Below are 17,457 nucleotides of genomic sequence, written 5' to 3'. Positions count from 1 at the left end.
GAAATCTAAGTGGTTTTAGTGACTTTTGCATTGTACAATTTGTACATTGTACTTGATTTTTGTGCACTTTTGCATGTGTTATGTTATATATATATATACACACACATACAATATATATATATATATTGTAAGGATGCAATGTGGTAGGTGGCCGGTATGTGTCACAGAGGGGGAAATCCTCTGTGATCTGAACCTGGAATGTTTCTCTGGGACTTGTAGTTCCATGAGGATTGTTGTATACATTCAGGGCTGGGTTCATGGGATGGTCAGAAGTGATGGGCGGGACTGACCATCCACATACCTCCCATACGTAGGTGTGTCTCATGGGATTTAATGGAGCTGTCGTTTGTCACATGATCTCTGTGTGCTGGTGGGAGCCATCTTGGTTGGAGCACATGTGCAGGAGATCCTATGCATACAGAGCTAGTGAGGGCTCTGAAATGTCAGGGAGCTGCAGAATCCACTGAGGCTGTGAGGAATTGGAACGTGTACAAGGGCCGGGATGTTGAGCCCAGTGTGAGAGTCTCCCTGGACTGGATGGAGGCAGACTGACAGCCTGCAAACCTACTGGCAGGTAACACCCCACAAAGGTGGACTTTACTGGCTGATGCCAGAGAATGAACTGTATGAACAATCAGCAGTTTAAACAGACAGTGAGACATTGTCCTGCGGGAAAGTGGCTGTAGCCCATTACACTGCGTGGTTTATGAGGATGTGAATAAATCACCGAGATTCTTTAAGTGACAAAGTGCTTGTGTGTGTCTTGATCCCGCTGCCAGACGTGTGCCCCAAGACGTTCAGGGCCCAGGTCGTCACAATATATATATATATATATAATATATATATATTAGAAGGTGGCCCAATTCTAACGCATCGGGTATTCTAGAATTTATTGTGTAGTTAATGTATGATTTTTGTTATATATATCGATGTTGTGTGTAGTTGCCAGTGTTTGTGTAGGTCACTGTAAATGTTCTGGGTGTTATCTGGGTGTGGGGGTGTGTGAGCGTTGTATGTGTGTTGCGTTGTTTGTGTTGCGTTGTTTGTGGAGCGCTGCTTGTCTGCAGTGTTCTGTGTGTGTGTGGTGCTGTGTGTGTTGCGCGGTTTGTGTGGGTGTGGAGTGCATGTGTGTTTGTTTTGGGGGAGGTATGTTTTGTGCAGTGTGTGTGTGTGTGTTGCGCGGTATGTGCGTATATTTGTGTATGCCACGGTGTTTGTGTGTTGGGTGTTGTGTGTGTGGGTATCTGTGCAGGGCAGTGTTTGTGGTTCCCAGTGTGTGTGTGTTGTGTTGTGCGGTGCGTGTGTGGCGCTGTGTGTGTGTTTTGGGGGGAGGTGTGCACCCCCATCGTGCTCCATCCCCCATGCTGCGCACCCCCCATCGTGCTCCATCCCCCATGCTGCGCACCGCCATCGTGCTCCATCCCCCATGCTGCGCACTCCCCATCGTGCTCCATCCCTCATGCTGCGCACTCCCCATCGTGCTCCATCCCCCATGCTGCGCACTCCCCATCGTGCTCCATCCCCCATGCTGCGCACTCCCCATCGTGCTCCATCCCCCATGCTGCGCACTCCCCATCGTGCTCCATCCCCCATGCTGCGCACCCCCCATCGTGCTCCATCCTTCATGCTGCGCACCCCCCATGCTGCGCACCCCCCATCGTGCTCTATCCCCCATGCTGCGCACCCCCCATCGTGCTCCATCCCCCATGCTGCGCACCCCCCCGTCGTGCTCCATCCCCCATGCTGCGCACTCCCCATCGTGCTCCAGAGTCACACATCAGACAGTATACACGCACACATCTGATCGCATACACTCACACCCCAATTCTCCCTGTGCCCTCCGGTGGGTGGTCCCAGCAGCTGTGCTGCGCGCCGTGCTCCTCTGCCTTCTGCCGACACTCACAGATCCGATCGCATACACTCACACATCAGAACACACGCACACATCCGATCGCATACACGCACACATCCGATCGCATACACGCACACATCCGATCGCATACACGCACACATCCGATCGCATACAAGCACACATCCGATCGCATACACGCACACACACACTGACGATATCGCACATACGCGCTCACACACTCACAACATCCAGAGATACCACATGCTTCCGGCCATGTGATCCTCCGGCAGGCCCTGGAAGGTCACTGCATGCACAGTATCGCCGCCGAGAAGTAAGCGATATCACTGGATGTTGTGAGTGTGTGGATGCGATCTGATGTGTGTGTGAGGTGTGTGTGAGAGTGAGTGTGATCTGATGTGTGTGTGTCTGTTCTTATGTGTGTGTGTGTTTGTGTGTGTTCCGCCGCTGCAGGACCTTGATGCGCTCACCTGCTGCCGGTCGGCGTCTGGTGAGTATGACTGCGGGGTCTTCTTTCTTCTGTCTTCTCTCTTCTGGCGGTGCCCGCTGCCTCTAATGAAGTGTCTTGCAGTGTCTTTAACTCTTTCACCGCTGCATGACACTTCATTATTGACCGCAGCGTATGCCGGCTCCCTGCACATGTGTACCGGGAGCCGGTGTTCGCTGGTAACCATGATACACATCGGGTAACTAAGGGAAGCGCTTCCTATAGTTACGCGATGTGTATCATGGTTACCAGCGTACACCGGCTCCGTCACGATCCCAGCATCGCAAGATTATGTCCGCCGGGTGCGGGGCCGAGCGTGCCAACGTGTGGCGGGGGCGAGGCGTCAGCATATGCCGGCTCTCTGCACATGTGTACCGGGAGCCGGTGTACGCTGGAGCGGGCGATGCGTGCGGAGGGCCGGGGCGAGCGGCTAATCCATGCGGGGGGCGGGGCCAGGCCGAGGCGAGCGGCCAATCCGTGGGGGGGCGGGGCCAGGCCGAGCCCAGCGGCCAATCCGACAGTTGTCACGCTAACGACACTGTCACGGTGACACTGTCACAGTGACACAATTTTGGAGGAAGACAGACAGACAGAATAAGGCAATTAAATTATATATATATATATAGATATATATAATTTTTTTTATTTTTTGCAGAGATAATAAAATTTACATATTTTCCATATGTCAGGTTTTCTTTGGTGATTCCTCGTTATTGGCACTTTTTTTGTTTTCTCATATATCCTCTAGCATCACATTTCGAAGGCATTGATTCTTCTTCTGTTTTGATTCTTTATCCTCCATGTTTCACATACATACAGTACAGACCAAATGTTTGGACACACCTTCTCATTCAAAGAGTTTTCTTTATTTTCATGACTCTAAAAATTGTATATTCATATTGAAGGCATCGAAACTATGAATTAAAACATGTGGAATGAAATACTTAAACAACTGAAAATATGTTTTATATTGTAGGTTCTTCAAAGTAGCCACCTTTTGCTTTGATTACTACTTTGCACACTCTTGGCATTCTCTTGATGAGCTTCAAGAAGTAGTCACCGGAAATGGTCTTTCAACAGTCTTGAAGTAGTTCCCAGAGACGCTTAGCACTTGTTGGCCTTTTTGCCTTAACTCTGCAGTCCAGATCACCCCAAACCATCTCAATTGGGTTCAGGTCTGGTGACTGTGGAGGCCAGGCCATCTGGCGTAGCACCCCATTACTCTACTTCTTAGTCAAATAGCCCTTACAAAGCCTGGAGGTGTGTTTTGGGTCATTATCCTGTTGAAAAATAAATGATGGTCCAACTAAACGCAAACCGGATGGAATAGCATGCCGCTGCAAGATGCTGTGGTAGCCATGCTGGTTTAGTAAGCCATCAATTTTGAATAAATCCCCAACAGTGTCACCAGCAAAGCACCCCCACGCCATCACACCTCCTCCTCCATGCTTCACGGTGGGAACCAGCAATGTAGAGTCCATCCGTTCACCTTTTCTACAAAGACACAGTGGTTGGATCCAAAGATCTCAAATTTGGACTCATCAGACCAAAGCACAGATTTCCACTGGTCTAATGTCCATTCCTTGTGTTCTTTAGCCCAAACAAGTCTCTTCTGCTTGTTGCATGTCCTTAGCAGTGGTTTCCTAGCAGCTATTTTACCATGAAGGCCTGCTGCACAAAGTCTCCTCTTAACAGTTATTCGAGAGATGAGGTGTGTCCAAACTTTTGGTCTGTACTGTATGTTACTACACAAAAGACGAGACTATGTACAAGCTGTGTCTACATCACCAATGAAGTGTTCCTCTATTTGAGGATCTTGTCCAGTGGCTTGATTGTTGATTGGTCCATAGCTATTCTCCTATTGACTTCCGGTGTTGTCGCCAGATCTTGAGTGATCATTGATCCGAGTAGGTTGATGTTCTTTACAACTTCCAGTTAGTCGCTGTCCATGTCAATTGTTTCCCGGTCGTACCTGGCAGCAGTCAATATCTGTCGCCTTTATATTAAGTGGGAGTCCCATGTTTGAGCTTTCCATCTTGACACTCTGTAATAAGTCCTTCATTCCAGCTGTTTGTTGCCATCAACGATGCAATGTCTGCGTATTTAAGATGGTTGATGATTTGTCCAGCAATTTTGATTCCTTCTTTTTTGGCAAGTCCAGCCTTCCTGAAAATAGCTTCTGCATATAAATTGGAGAGAAATGGTAACAGGATGCAGCCTTGTCCGACGCCTTGTTCTACTTTAAACCATGCGGGGTCACCGTGTTTCATTCAGACTGTTGTTTCTTGGTCGATGTGCAGGTTCATGATGAGGCTGATCAGATGGTTTGACACACGCATATACTTCATGGTATTCCAAAATTTCTGGTGATCAATACAGTCAAAGGCTTTGCTGTAATCAATGAAGAAAAAATAGAGCTTCTTGGTATATTCTTATACATCAAATGTTAGCAATTACATCTCTTGTTCCTTTGCCTTTCCTGAATCCTGCTTTTCCACTGGCCACTCCTCGTCAAAGTAAGGCTGTAACCATTTTTGTAGGATCTTCAGTAGTATTTTGCTAGCATCAGGTATGAGCGCAAAACTATTGGTAGCATCTCCCTTCTTCAGAATAGGAATAAACACTGCTCTTGCCCAGTCCTTGGGGAATTTACCAGTTGTCCGTACTTGTTGACACAGACGTGTGATAACATCAACTGCTACTTCAGAAGACTTTATAGTTCTATTAGAATATTGTCACATCCAGGTCCTTTGTTTTTTGATAAAAGCTTTATTGCAAGAATCACTTGTCTTTTAAGATGTTCTGTTCACTATCATTGCCAGTCTCTGTTTCTGACGGGGTTCTCTTCTGCCTCTTGTTTATTTTCTAACTTCTTCAGTTATAAGCATTTGTGTGTCCATAATTCATCGAGCTTTGTTTCATCCATGTCCAGAAGTGGTATGTTAGTCACGACCTGTTGTCTAGTCCATTTGCTCAGCTGGACTCTAATCTTTGCTGTCAAGAGTTTATGATCAATCCCACAATCAGCTGCGGTCTGTGATTTTGCAGTAGTGGTAACAGCCTCCCTCCATCTTTGTTGAACGCCAATGTAGTCAATTTGATTCTAATAGATCCCTTCTGGTGATATCCATCTGTAAAAGCTCCACTTGTGATTTTGGAAGAAGGTCTTCATGATGGATAACTCATTTGTTGTACAAGAGTCAATGAATCTTCCTCCAGCCTCATTTCGTTCAACAAGTTAAAAGCTTAAAAAAAATGATTCTATGTATGCTGTGGTCCACTTTGGCATTCAAGTCTGCCATGATAATAAGCAAGCCTTGTTTTGTTGGCTTGTCGATGTCTTCTTGAACTTGATCGTATAATATTTCAATGTCCTCCTCCTCGGCATCTGTTGTTGGTGTGCAGACTTGTATAACTATGACATGAACATGCGCTCCTTGTAGTCATATTGAGATGATCACTGGCTGCATTGTACTTCAGGACAATACCGGCCAATTTTCATTTGAGAATAAAAGTGACACCATTTATTCTTCAGTTATCATTGCCAGAATGGTAGACCCAATGTTCATTTGACTGGAAATGTCCAGATTGAGTCCCATCTTAGTTTGCTAATTCTGAGTAATCAGAGTAGCAAGCCGGGGTACAAGAATATAAAACTTAACTTCTAATATATTTTTCTTTAAAAGGAAGCAGGAGATCCTTACTTCAATAAAAAGTTATCTAAAAAATGCCATACATCACACATCCCCCTTAGCATGTATCAGGGGTTCAGATGGCCAGAAAAAGATTTTCTGAAAGATAACATAAATATGGTATGCTGACAGGTGCAACCTGCAGGCAAGGACAGCTACCAACAGGATTTGGACTACAAAGTACCACAAGGTCCAGAAATCACTGTCATATAAGCAGGAAAATGGAATGGTCTCACCCATAAAAATGCGATCCATCCGCCTTCACTTTAAAGGATCTACATAGCATCCTGGGCATCCCAATGGTCCTTAACCCCTTCATGACCATGGACGGATATATCCGTCATGGAGCGTGTCCCGTTAAGCCCCGCCCCCTGCCGCGGGCAGGCGTCGGCGGTCGGCACACATATCAGCTGTTTTCAACAGCTGACATGTGTGCCTGCTACCGCGGGTGGAAGCCATTAACCCCTTAAATCTTGCTGCCAAAGTCTGGCAGCAAGATCTAAATGCGCGCGGCCATCTTTTTACTTACCGCCGCCACCACCGGAAGTCACGTGCGTTATCACGTGACTATCGGTGGTTGCCATCGTAGCACAGGGTCATGTGATGACGCCTGCAGCTATGATGTTTCACTTTCGTTTTCCCTCGGCCGAGAGCAGAGGGAAAAACAAAGTGACTGAATCTGCTGTTTACAGCTGTATAGCTGTGATCAGCAGATAGATAATAGCGATCGGATTGCTGATCGCTATAGCCCCCTAGGGGGACTAGTAAAATAAAAAAAAAGTAAAAAAAAAAAGTTTTAAAACATAAAAAAAAAAACAAAAAACCTAAAAGTTCAAATCACCCCCCTTTCCCCCCATTGAAAATTAAAGGGTTAAAAAATAAATAGATATACACATATTTGGTATTGCCGCGTTCAGAAATGCCTGATCTATCCGCGTTCAGAAATGCCTGATTGGTGAACGGCGTAGTGGCAAAAAAATTCCAAACGCCAAAATTATGTTTTTTGGTCGCCGCAAGTTTTACGCAAAATGCAATAACAGGCGATCAAAACGTAGCATCTGCGCAAAAATGGTACCATTATAAAAGTCAGCTCGAGACGCAAAAAATAAGCCGTCACTGAGCCATAGATCCCAAAAAATAAGAACGCTACGTGTTTCGGAAAATGGCGCAAAATGTGCGCCACTTCTATTGGACAAACTTGTGAATTTTTTTAACCCCTTAGATACAAGTAAACCTATACATGTTTGGTGTCTACAAACTCGCACCGACCTCAGGCATCATACCCACACATCAGTTTTACCATATAGTGAACACTGTGAATAATACATCCCAAAAACTATTGTGCCATCACACTTTTTTTGCAATTTTTCCACATTTGGAATTTTTTTGCTGTTTTCCAGTACACCATATGGTAAAACTTATGGTTTAATTTAAAAGTACAACTTGTCCCGCAAAAAACAAGCCCTCATATTGCAAGATTGACGGAAAAATAAAAAAGTTACGGCTCTCGGAAGAAGGGGAGCAAAAAACAAAAACGCAAAAACAGAAAGTGCCCCGGGGCTGAAGGGGTTAAATAGACTAATCATATGGTCCCCTTGTTTTGAAATGAGATCCTTATGTCCCTGTTCCCCAACGCGTTTCTTACATTAGTAATCGTCAGAGGAGTTTAGATCAGGCACCAGTCCTTATCCACAAGGACTGGACGGGACATGCTGAAAACATATAAACAACCAATATAAGGTACTTATTACAAAGGATCAAGTCACTAAACTAACCGCCAGGAATATCGCTGAAAAAGACTTACCAGACAGCAGCAGCGGGCCTTCCAAAACGCTGTGCACTGCTATGCTGCGCCCGCCATCTTTATTTATTATTATTTAAAGATGGCAGGCGCAGCTTAGCGGTGCACAGTGTTTTGGAAGGCCTGATGTAAACTCCCCTGACGATAACTAATGTAAGAAACGCGTTGGGAGAACAGGGACATAAGGCTCTCATTTCAAAACAAGGGGACCATATGATTAGTCCATTTAAGGACCATTGGGATGCCCAGGATGCTATGTGGATCCTTTAAAGTGAATGTGGATGGATCGCATTTTTATGGGTGAGACCATTCCATTTTCCTGCTTATAAGACAGTGATCTCTGGACCTTGTGGTACTTTGTAGTCCAAATCCTGTTGGTAAGCTGTGCATACCATATTTATGTTATCTTTCAGAAAATCTTTTTCTGGCCATCTGAACCCCTGATACATGCTAAGGGGGATGTGTGATGTATGGCATTTTTTAGATAACTTTTTATTGAAGTAAGGATCTCCTGCTTCCATTTAAAGAAAAATATATTAAGGCTATGTGCGCACGTTGCGTAAATACATGCAGTTACGCTGCGCTTTGTAGCGCAGCGTAACTGCATGCGTCCTGCGTCCCCTGCACAGTCTATGGAGATTGTGCAGGGGCCGTGCGCACGTGGCGTCTTAGAGCGCAGCGCTTCGGCTGCTGCCCGAAGCGCTGCGTTCTAAGAAGTGACATGTCACTTCTTCCGTGCGCTTTGCCGGCAGCCCCTGCTCGGTCTATGGCAGGAGCTGCAGGCAGAGCGCATGGAATCGGCTTTTTTTTTCTCTACGGACATTTTCTGCAGCGATTTGAAGCGCACGTGTGCTCTTCAGATCGCTGCAGAAATTTCTGCAGGGCTAGAAGGCAACGTGCGCACATAGCCTAAAAGTTAAGTCTTATATTCTTGTACCCCGGCTTGCTACTCTGATATTTTGGATTGTGGTACTTTACCAGTGGCTATTTTCTGTAATTCCGAGTAAGTTGCGTCTTGTTCGGTCCATTTCAGCTTGTCGAGGGCCTTTCGACTTAGGGGTGCATCTTCCAGTAGAAAGTTGCCAATCAGTGTTGGAGGCAGGGTATACAGTCATGAATATGAATAACTACCTGGCAGCAGGTTTAGTAGTTCTTTATTGATAATCACCTGCTGATGAAACCGTGATTTTATCAAAACTACAGCAAACAGCTCAGTAAGTGACATATTGCTGTAATCAGAATCTCTGTCTCTAAATTATGCTACTCTTTGATTAGGTGGAAAGGAACCTGGTTACAGATTCCATCTAAATTATTTATACACTTTTAATAAAGATTCACTAGTTCAGCATTTCAGATAATATACTATAAACATTGCTTGTATATTTTCCTTGTTATTATTGTTCCTAGTATTACAAAAGATGCTAGTAAATTTACCATTTGGAACCAAAGCTGCTGCCTGCAGAGTGCAGGGATGGATGGTTTCTATGTATTCTCAGCATTTTCCATAATGCATAGTAATCATTACAGGAGGCTAGCTAACACCGTGAGAGTCACAAATCTGGTTGTGGATTTCCATAGGCAGCCGAATGGAACCGTCTTTTCAGTTAGACTAATTAATCATAGTGAAACTTAACTCACATGCCTAAGAGCACTTGTACTAATGCTTTCTTAATCCAAATGACACCGAGAGAAGTCCAAGAAGAGGACAATCAAACGTAAAATTAATACAGTATACCTCTACAATTATATGATGAAAGGACGGGAAGGCTCATAGCAGACAGCTTATGAAATATAGAGAGGGATAGTAGATGGAGTTACATATGCTTCGCCGGTCAGTCTAGGAGATGTACATCAAGGGGGCCATGACAGAATGTAAATATTCCAATGTTAGGGTTATGGATATGGCCAAGTAGGCATAAAAACAATTTACTTATCCTCAAAGATAATTTGAAATATATGGAATCAAACTAGAAAAACTAAAGGTAAGAAAACAAACCATTCATATTACCAATGAAGGAGCTTTTAAGTACCGACAACACGGTGGCTTAGTACTGAACATGGCTTCCTTGTAATCTGAGAATTTGCAATGAGTTTGTATGATTACCCTGTCTTTGAGTGGGTTTTCTCTGTGTATTCCTGCTTACACCCACACGCCTAGCTTCCTATGAAATCGATTCTAAAGCTTGTGGAAGGATGAGCACCCAGATGACAGCTACTGACCCCTCTAAAACTCTCCATATAAGTGTCTTAGCTGCGGCCATAACAATTTCAGGACTGCTCTATAATATTTATAAAATCAGAAGAAATTGCTACTAAATGATGCAATGTTCCCAGAGCTATGGAGTTTCACTTATGCATTATTTCAGCATGATAAGTCCTATTTATGGATTTATGGATCCATGTCCCCAACCAGGAGCTCAGAAGCCACATGCTACTCATGTTCCCATGTGTGGTCCTCCAGCTGGTGCCAGATCTACTCTTCTGACAACTTAGAGGTCATAGTATTGCTGCCAAATCCAAGGTCAAAACAATGTCATGTACAATTATTTTTATACTTAGAGCAATTTAATATGGTGATATCGTTAATATTTTTTATATTTGTATAATCATCGGTATGGCTCAACACCATCTGTTATATTGAAAAGTGTTAATAGAGATACAAAAGGTTGGCAAGCTTCATTGAAAACGGTCATATAAGGTTGAAGTGGGAATAACTTTTTGATTAAGCCACAGCGAGCATCTTTACATACTGTACTAAGGGATAATTAACACCTTATGGACCCTGGGACGTTTTTTTGTCTCACTGCGATCAGTCAGCCATAACTTTTTTTTTATTTTTAAAGACTGTGTAGCTGTTTGCAGACAAGTCACCATTTTTTTTGTCACATTTTGGGGGATATATAGGTTAAAATACTATTCTTATAAATTGTTTATTATGGTAAAAATGATAAAATAAGCTAAAAGACTTTAATTTGTGACATTGCCCACTCCAAAATAATAAAAAAAACCAAAAAACACCAATCTGGGCTTTTTAATACAATGAGAAAGATTTCACAGTTACTAAACCCTAGTAACTGCTCCATCTTGGTTCTCTCTGAGCACAGCACAGTCCCTTGATAAAAGGAAATACATTAATACGGTTAGCAATGAAGCTATTCATCATACAATTACAGAATGTAAATCTGAGGCTTGAAGGTGACAGAAAAGTAGGCAGTGCTGAGAAATGAAACCTTTCTGGGCTAAAAATAAACTATTTCTTGACAACTAATGTAAAGTAAAGCAGTACACTTCTTACCCTAAACGGAGTCTCTTCATAAGATTTAAAGTAAATGCATATTCATCTTCACCTAGGGCTTAGCGGTTTCATATTTTACTTAATATTTCACAAATTCCAATGAATTTGGTGCTTTCATTTAATCTCACATTGACACCACCACCAGAGGCATCAAAACATGCAATAACCTAAGGAAACGTTACTGCCATAGAGGTAGCTTCAAGGACTAATACTCTAAGGAAGTAATAAGACAACGGCCTGAAACATCACCCAGTTCTACAAGTGAAAATAAAGCCTGAATCTTATTAAGGTTCATACACTTTTTTACACATGTGTAAAAAACAAATATATTTAGCAAAAGTAGAAACTGAGAGACTCATTGCTAAGGAAAGCAAAGCAAATCCCAAACTATTCTTTAATTATATAAACAGAAAAAAGATTAAAATTGATGGTGTTGGCCCTTTAAAGAATAATGAGGGTAAAATCATAGAAAGCGATGTGGGAAAAGCAAATGTTTTAAATACTTTTTTCTCAACTGTGTTCACACAGGAAAAGCATATGCCAGGGGAAATGCAGAGTGATCATGTAAATGCCCCATTAAGTATGACCTGCCTAACCCAGGAAGAAGTGCAGAACCGACTTAGTAACATTAAAATTGACAAATCACCAGGCCCTGATGGCATTCACCCTTGGGTATTAAGGGAGTTAAGTAATGTGATAGACAGGCCTCTATTCCTTTTATTTAAAGACTCTATAGAAACTGGGTCTGTTCCACTGGATTGGCGGCTAGCAAATGTGGTACCAATATTCAAAAAAGGGTGCAAAAGGGAACCTGGAAACTATAGGCCGGTAAGCTTAACATCTGTTGTGGGTAAAATGTTTGAAGGGTTTTTAAGGGATACTATTATGGAATGTCTCAATGTTAATAACTGTTTAACTCCATATCAACATGGATTTATGAAGGATCGCTCCTGTCAAACTAACCTGATCAGCTTCTATGAGGATGTAAGCTCTCACATGGACCGAGGAGAATCATTGTATGTCATTTATCTCGACTTCGGTAAAGCATTTGACACTGTCCCACATAAAAGACTGCTAAGTAAAATGAGAAAGCTTGGGCTCAGGGAAAATGTGTGTAGATGGGTAGGTAGCTGGCTTAGTGGTAGAAAACAAAGAGTGGTTATTAATGGTGCATACTCAGATTGGGCCAGGGTTACTAGTGGGGTGCCACAGGGGTCTGTATTGGGCCCCCTACTATTTAATATATTTATTAATGATCTGGTGGATGGTTTACAGAGTAAAATATCAGTATTTGCAGATGATACAAAACTATGTAAGGTAGTTAACACAAAGGAGGACAGTTTGCAACTACAGATGGATTTGAGTAAATTGGAGAATTGGGCTGAAAAATGGCAAATGAGGTTTAACACAGATAAGTGTAAGGTTATGCACATGGGAAGGAGAAACAGATGCTACGATTACTTACTAAATGGGAAACTGCTGGGGAAATCAGACATGGAAAAAGACTTAGGCATCTTAGTGAATAAGAATCTAAATTGGAGTGCCCAGTGTCAGGCAGCAGCCACCAAAGCAAATAGGGTGATGGGATGCATTAGAAGAGGTCTGGGGGCACGAGATGAAAACATCATTCTCCCTCTGTACAAATCACTAGTCAGACCACACTTGGAGTATTGTGTGCAATTTTGGGCGCCGGTGCTGAAGACATTACTGAACTTGAAAGGGTTCAGAGGCGGGCTACTAAAATAATAAATGGAATGGGTGCATTACAATACACGGAAAGATTATCAAAATTAGGTCTATTTACTCTAGAAAAGAGAAGACTTAGGGGAGACCTAATAAATATGTACAAATATATCAGAGGGCCATATAGAGATCTCTCCAATGATCTGTTTGTACCAAGGACTATGACAAGAACAAGGGGGCATTCTTTTCGATTGGAGGAAAGAAAATTCCTACATCAGCATAGAAGAGGGTTCTTCACGGTAAGAGCAGTGAGGCTCTGGAACTCTCTTCCTGAGGAAGTGGTGATGGCCAACTCACTGAATGAATTTAAGAGAGGAATGGATGCATTTCTTGTTAGCAAAAGTATAGAAGGTTATAAATAGCATAATCTTACAGGTAGATAGAAGAGCGACCAAGATTATTAGAGGAATGGGGGGGGCTGCAATACCAAGACAGGTTATTAAACTTGGGGTTAGTTAGTTAGGAAAAACAAAGGCTTAGGGGGATCTAATCACAATGTATAAATATATGAGGGGACAGTACAGAGACCTTTCCAAAGATCTATTTACACCTAGGCCTGCGACTGGAACACGGGGGCATCCGCTACGTCTTGAGGAAAGAATGTTTAATCATAATCACAGATGAGGATTCTTTACTGTACGAGCAGTGAGACTATGGAGCTCTCTGCCGTATGATGTTGTAATGAGGGATTCACTAGTAAAATTTAAGCAGAGCCTGAACGCATTTCTTGAAAAATATAATATTACCAGTTATGTATATTAGATTTTATGACAGGGTATTGATCCAGGGAACTAGTCTGATTGCCGTATGTGGAGTCAGGAAGGAATTTTTTTCCCCATTGGAGCTTATTTGACACATTGGGGTTTTTTTGCCTTCCTCTGGATCAACATGTTAGGCTACGGGTTGAACTAGAGAGACTTAGAGTCTCCCTTCAACCTTAAAACTATGAAACACTCAACTTTTAGAGAACTCAAGGTTAACACATTATATGGTCCTTTACATGAATCTTAAAGGGAATGTCCAGGACTTTGATTTCCATAGCCCATGCTAAGGATTAGTCACCAAACTAAGGGGTTCTGGAACCACCATCTTGGCTATTAGCAGGTCCTGTGGCAGCCAGATGTAGATAGAGTAGATAGCTGGAACATCACAGCTCCATAGACAGTGTACTGTCTGTTCTTGGGTACTGCACCTCAGTTCCTAATGAAGAAAATGGGAGCTAATGTGCAGTTCCTCAAACAGCCACTAAACTGTAAATGGAGCTGTGATGTTCAGTCTCTGTCCACTGTGTACATCCAGCCGCAGTGGGAGCTTGATTGGTAGGAGTGTCTGGTGTCAGACCCCCTTTGATCTGATATTGACATTCTGTCCTAAGGATTATCATTCTGATAAAAATTGTCCAAAACTTTAAGTATAATGGTCTATCCTTGCAATCAACCATCACTAACAAATTGGTGCGAGTCCAACACCTGTCAGCCCATCTCAGTTGTTTTTAGGTTCAGCAGCAGTATACAGAGCTGGTACACCGTGAATCCCACAGACGTAATATTAATATTCACAGTCTAAGAAGAAATCCTTGTGCATTAACTCATTCTAAGGGTACATACCCACGATCAGCTGTCTGCCTATGCACAGTGCACATAAACTGCCAGTGTTTTGGGTGGGGTTATACAGAGCTCAGCATTCATATAACTGGTTAGGTCTGCAGTACATAACAGTGATTTTATAAAAATGAACAGCAAGCAGCCCAGTAAGTGATGCATTGCTGAAATCAAGGTCTCTGCCCCTATATCACGCTGCTCTCTGATGTGCTAGCAAAAACCTGATGACCGATTGTCTTTCAAAACAATTTACAATGGTCAAAATCATTGTGGGTTATTTTTTGCTTTTGAAGAATTGATTTTCAAGGTTACATTTCTTTAACACAACTTTCTAATATTACCAAATGCTATGCCTTTTATATGTAGATTATGTTATCAGTTTCATTTGTTAAAAACATATGAATACCTCATAATGGACTCCCACAGCCCTGTGTTCTCTTCTGGCGCACTGCTCAGGAGATCTGCATGTATTTGATCCGGCTTTTTCTGCACCTGGATGATAGAAGAAAACGATCAACTGGTACCATATGGTAATGTAATTTGCTAAAACCCACTTTACTATTATCATGATGTTTAAGCTCTCACAAGCATTTCGTGCACTACCACCGACCTTACAAAAAAAATCTTATCTATTATCGCGTTTTGTTTTTTCCTTTGTATCTAGAAGATCATTCAATGACATTAAAAAGTGCACTGCATCTCAGAGATGCTCCTCACTGTAACAGCCTGTGCAGAATAAACAGAGAACAGCACAGCTGAAGATGACTTTCTGCATAGACAACTGGATTCCTGTGAATAACTGTGAGAACTAGTGATGGGTGGACCCGCAGATACCCGAATTGGTGGGTCCAACCAGGTTTAAAAAAAAACCCGGTTTTGGCCCGAAATTGATCCCGGATACCTGCCCGAACAACGGTCCCCATGTAAGTCTATGGAGACCAGAATCCAGCGCTTTAAACTGGTCGTAGAAGGGATAGGGGGATTAGAGCAAGCGCATTATACTTTCCAAGTCTCCCGTGCAGCTGTAACGCTACTTCCGGGCCCGCTCATTAACCTCATGCATATGGACTGCTTCCCCCGCCCACTGGCAGTCCCCAGCGTCTCTATTTGCAGTCAGATAGCGCCCTCACCATGTGCCTGACTGATTGCAATTGCACATACTGTTTATTTATATTGGTGTAAAAATAAATAAATAAAAAAAATTGGTGTAGGGTCCAACCATATTATGATACCTAGTACAGATAAAGCACACAGCTAAAGGCTGCAGCCCACAGCCGTGTAGTTATCTTGGCTGTGTATCAAAATAAGAGGGACTCTATGCGGCTTTTTTAATTATTTGTCTAAATAAATAATTTTAAAAAATGGTGTGCGGTCCCCGCTCCAATTTTGATACCCAGCCATGATAAAGCCAATAGCTTTGGGCTGGAATTCTCAGGCTGGGGAGGCTAATGGTTATTGGGCCCCCCAGCCTAAAAATAGCAGCCTGCAGCTCGAATCCATTAGATGTGACAATCCCGGAACTTTACCCAGCTAATCCCGATTGCCCTTGTGCGGTGGCAATCGGAGTAATAAGGAATTAATGACAGCTCACAGCTGCCACTAAGCCCTAGATTAGTAATGGGAAGGATCTATGAGACCCCCCATTACTAATCTTTAAGTTAAAAGAAATAAAACACAAACACCGAAAAAATCCTTTATTTGAAATAAAAAAACATTAAAAAAAATCCTCTTTTTCCAATTTATTAATCCTCAAAACACCCAGTTATGATGTAATACACACAATGTCCCATGATTCCAGCTCTGCTACATACTGAAGGTGCAGCGTGCAGGCACAGAACACGTCTGCACGCTGTGAGCTTCGAGCAGAGATTGAGCCACAACTTTGAGCGGCGACGTCACTCAGTATATTTGCAACCTCAGGTAGAGATTCCCACAGTCCTCCACCTGTGACTGCAGGTAACTTGCCCTAAGGTGGACTGGCCTATTTTAAAAAAAAAAAAATTGCTGCACTGCCCATATTAAATATAATGAGCCCAAGTCATCATTTTCATTTTTTAAATCACTTTTTTTGCTTGTGGTATTCACTGGCATTTTTTGCAACAAATTCTTCAATAATGCAAATGGCTCATAAATTTTGTGCAAAATAAAAAAAAAATTGTCAAAATTTAACTTTTTTGCAACTTTTCAGCATAAAATTCTGAAAATCCGTGCAAAATGTCATGTACATAAAATCACTGGAGAGAGGGAGATTGGAGTACAACTGCACAAAAAATGACAACTTTTTAAAAAGGTAAATATATACCACAGACCTTTGAGAAAATGAGTAATTTAACAGAAATGTAAGGTACAGATGCAAAATAGGCAAAAAAAACCATCAAACCAAACAGAAAAATCGTTCAGATACAATAATGAATGTTTTAGGAGATTTTCCTTCTAAGCAATGCTTAAAGAATCCAATATGTTGAGTTATGCCTTGTGCGGGGCAAGAAGAGGAGGTGTGCTATAATAGTGGTGTAGCACCAAACAAGTTCCTTGCAATGCTAAATCTATACTGGGCTCATTTTGTTTAGGCTATATCCACGTTTGCAGTCATTTTTTTTAATGTTGATGTGCTTTCTGAAAATCAAGGTTGAGCAAAGTTTTTTAAATAGTCTTCAGAATTGACCTATGATTTGTTGTTGGCAAGTGCAGTAGCGGTCCTGCAGCTTGTGACATAGACCTGACAGCATAACGCTCCCTGTTGGGTCGTTAGAGAAGGGGAAAGACATTCAAGTCTTTCAGGATGCACAGGCTGTACTGTATGACAGCGCAGAGGGAAGAAAGCACATGCAAGACAGTCTCCAATTCTACAGCATCACTCTATAAGGAGCGTGAGCTGTAGAAGCAGACATTAATAATCAAGCTGTGCCGAATTAAATATTACTGGGCTGAATATGCCCACATAAAAATTCTAAAACTAAAATTAGGT

The 17,457-nt window shown here is 42.5% G+C and overlaps 1 protein-coding gene across 1 annotated transcript in view; it reads right to left on the bottom strand.

The window, feature by feature from the left end:
• UGGT2 (UDP-glucose glycoprotein glucosyltransferase 2) overlaps window positions 1-17,457 on the bottom strand; it is a 518,153-nt gene that overhangs the window by 72,350 nt on the left and 428,346 nt on the right. The window contains exon 31 of the mRNA XM_075336749.1: window positions 14,896-14,981. Within this exon, the coding sequence (XP_075192864.1) occupies window positions 14,896-14,981 (86 nt within the window). The remainder of the gene's footprint in view (window positions 1-14,895; window positions 14,982-17,457) is intronic.

This window comes from Anomaloglossus baeobatrachus, chromosome 2 (assembly GCF_048569485.1).
Source record: "Anomaloglossus baeobatrachus isolate aAnoBae1 chromosome 2, aAnoBae1.hap1, whole genome shotgun sequence".
Lineage (NCBI taxonomy): Eukaryota > Metazoa > Chordata > Amphibia > Anura > Aromobatidae > Anomaloglossus > Anomaloglossus baeobatrachus.
Note: the sequence above shows the minus strand (reverse complement) of the source record. Positions and strands in the feature narration are given on the sequence as shown.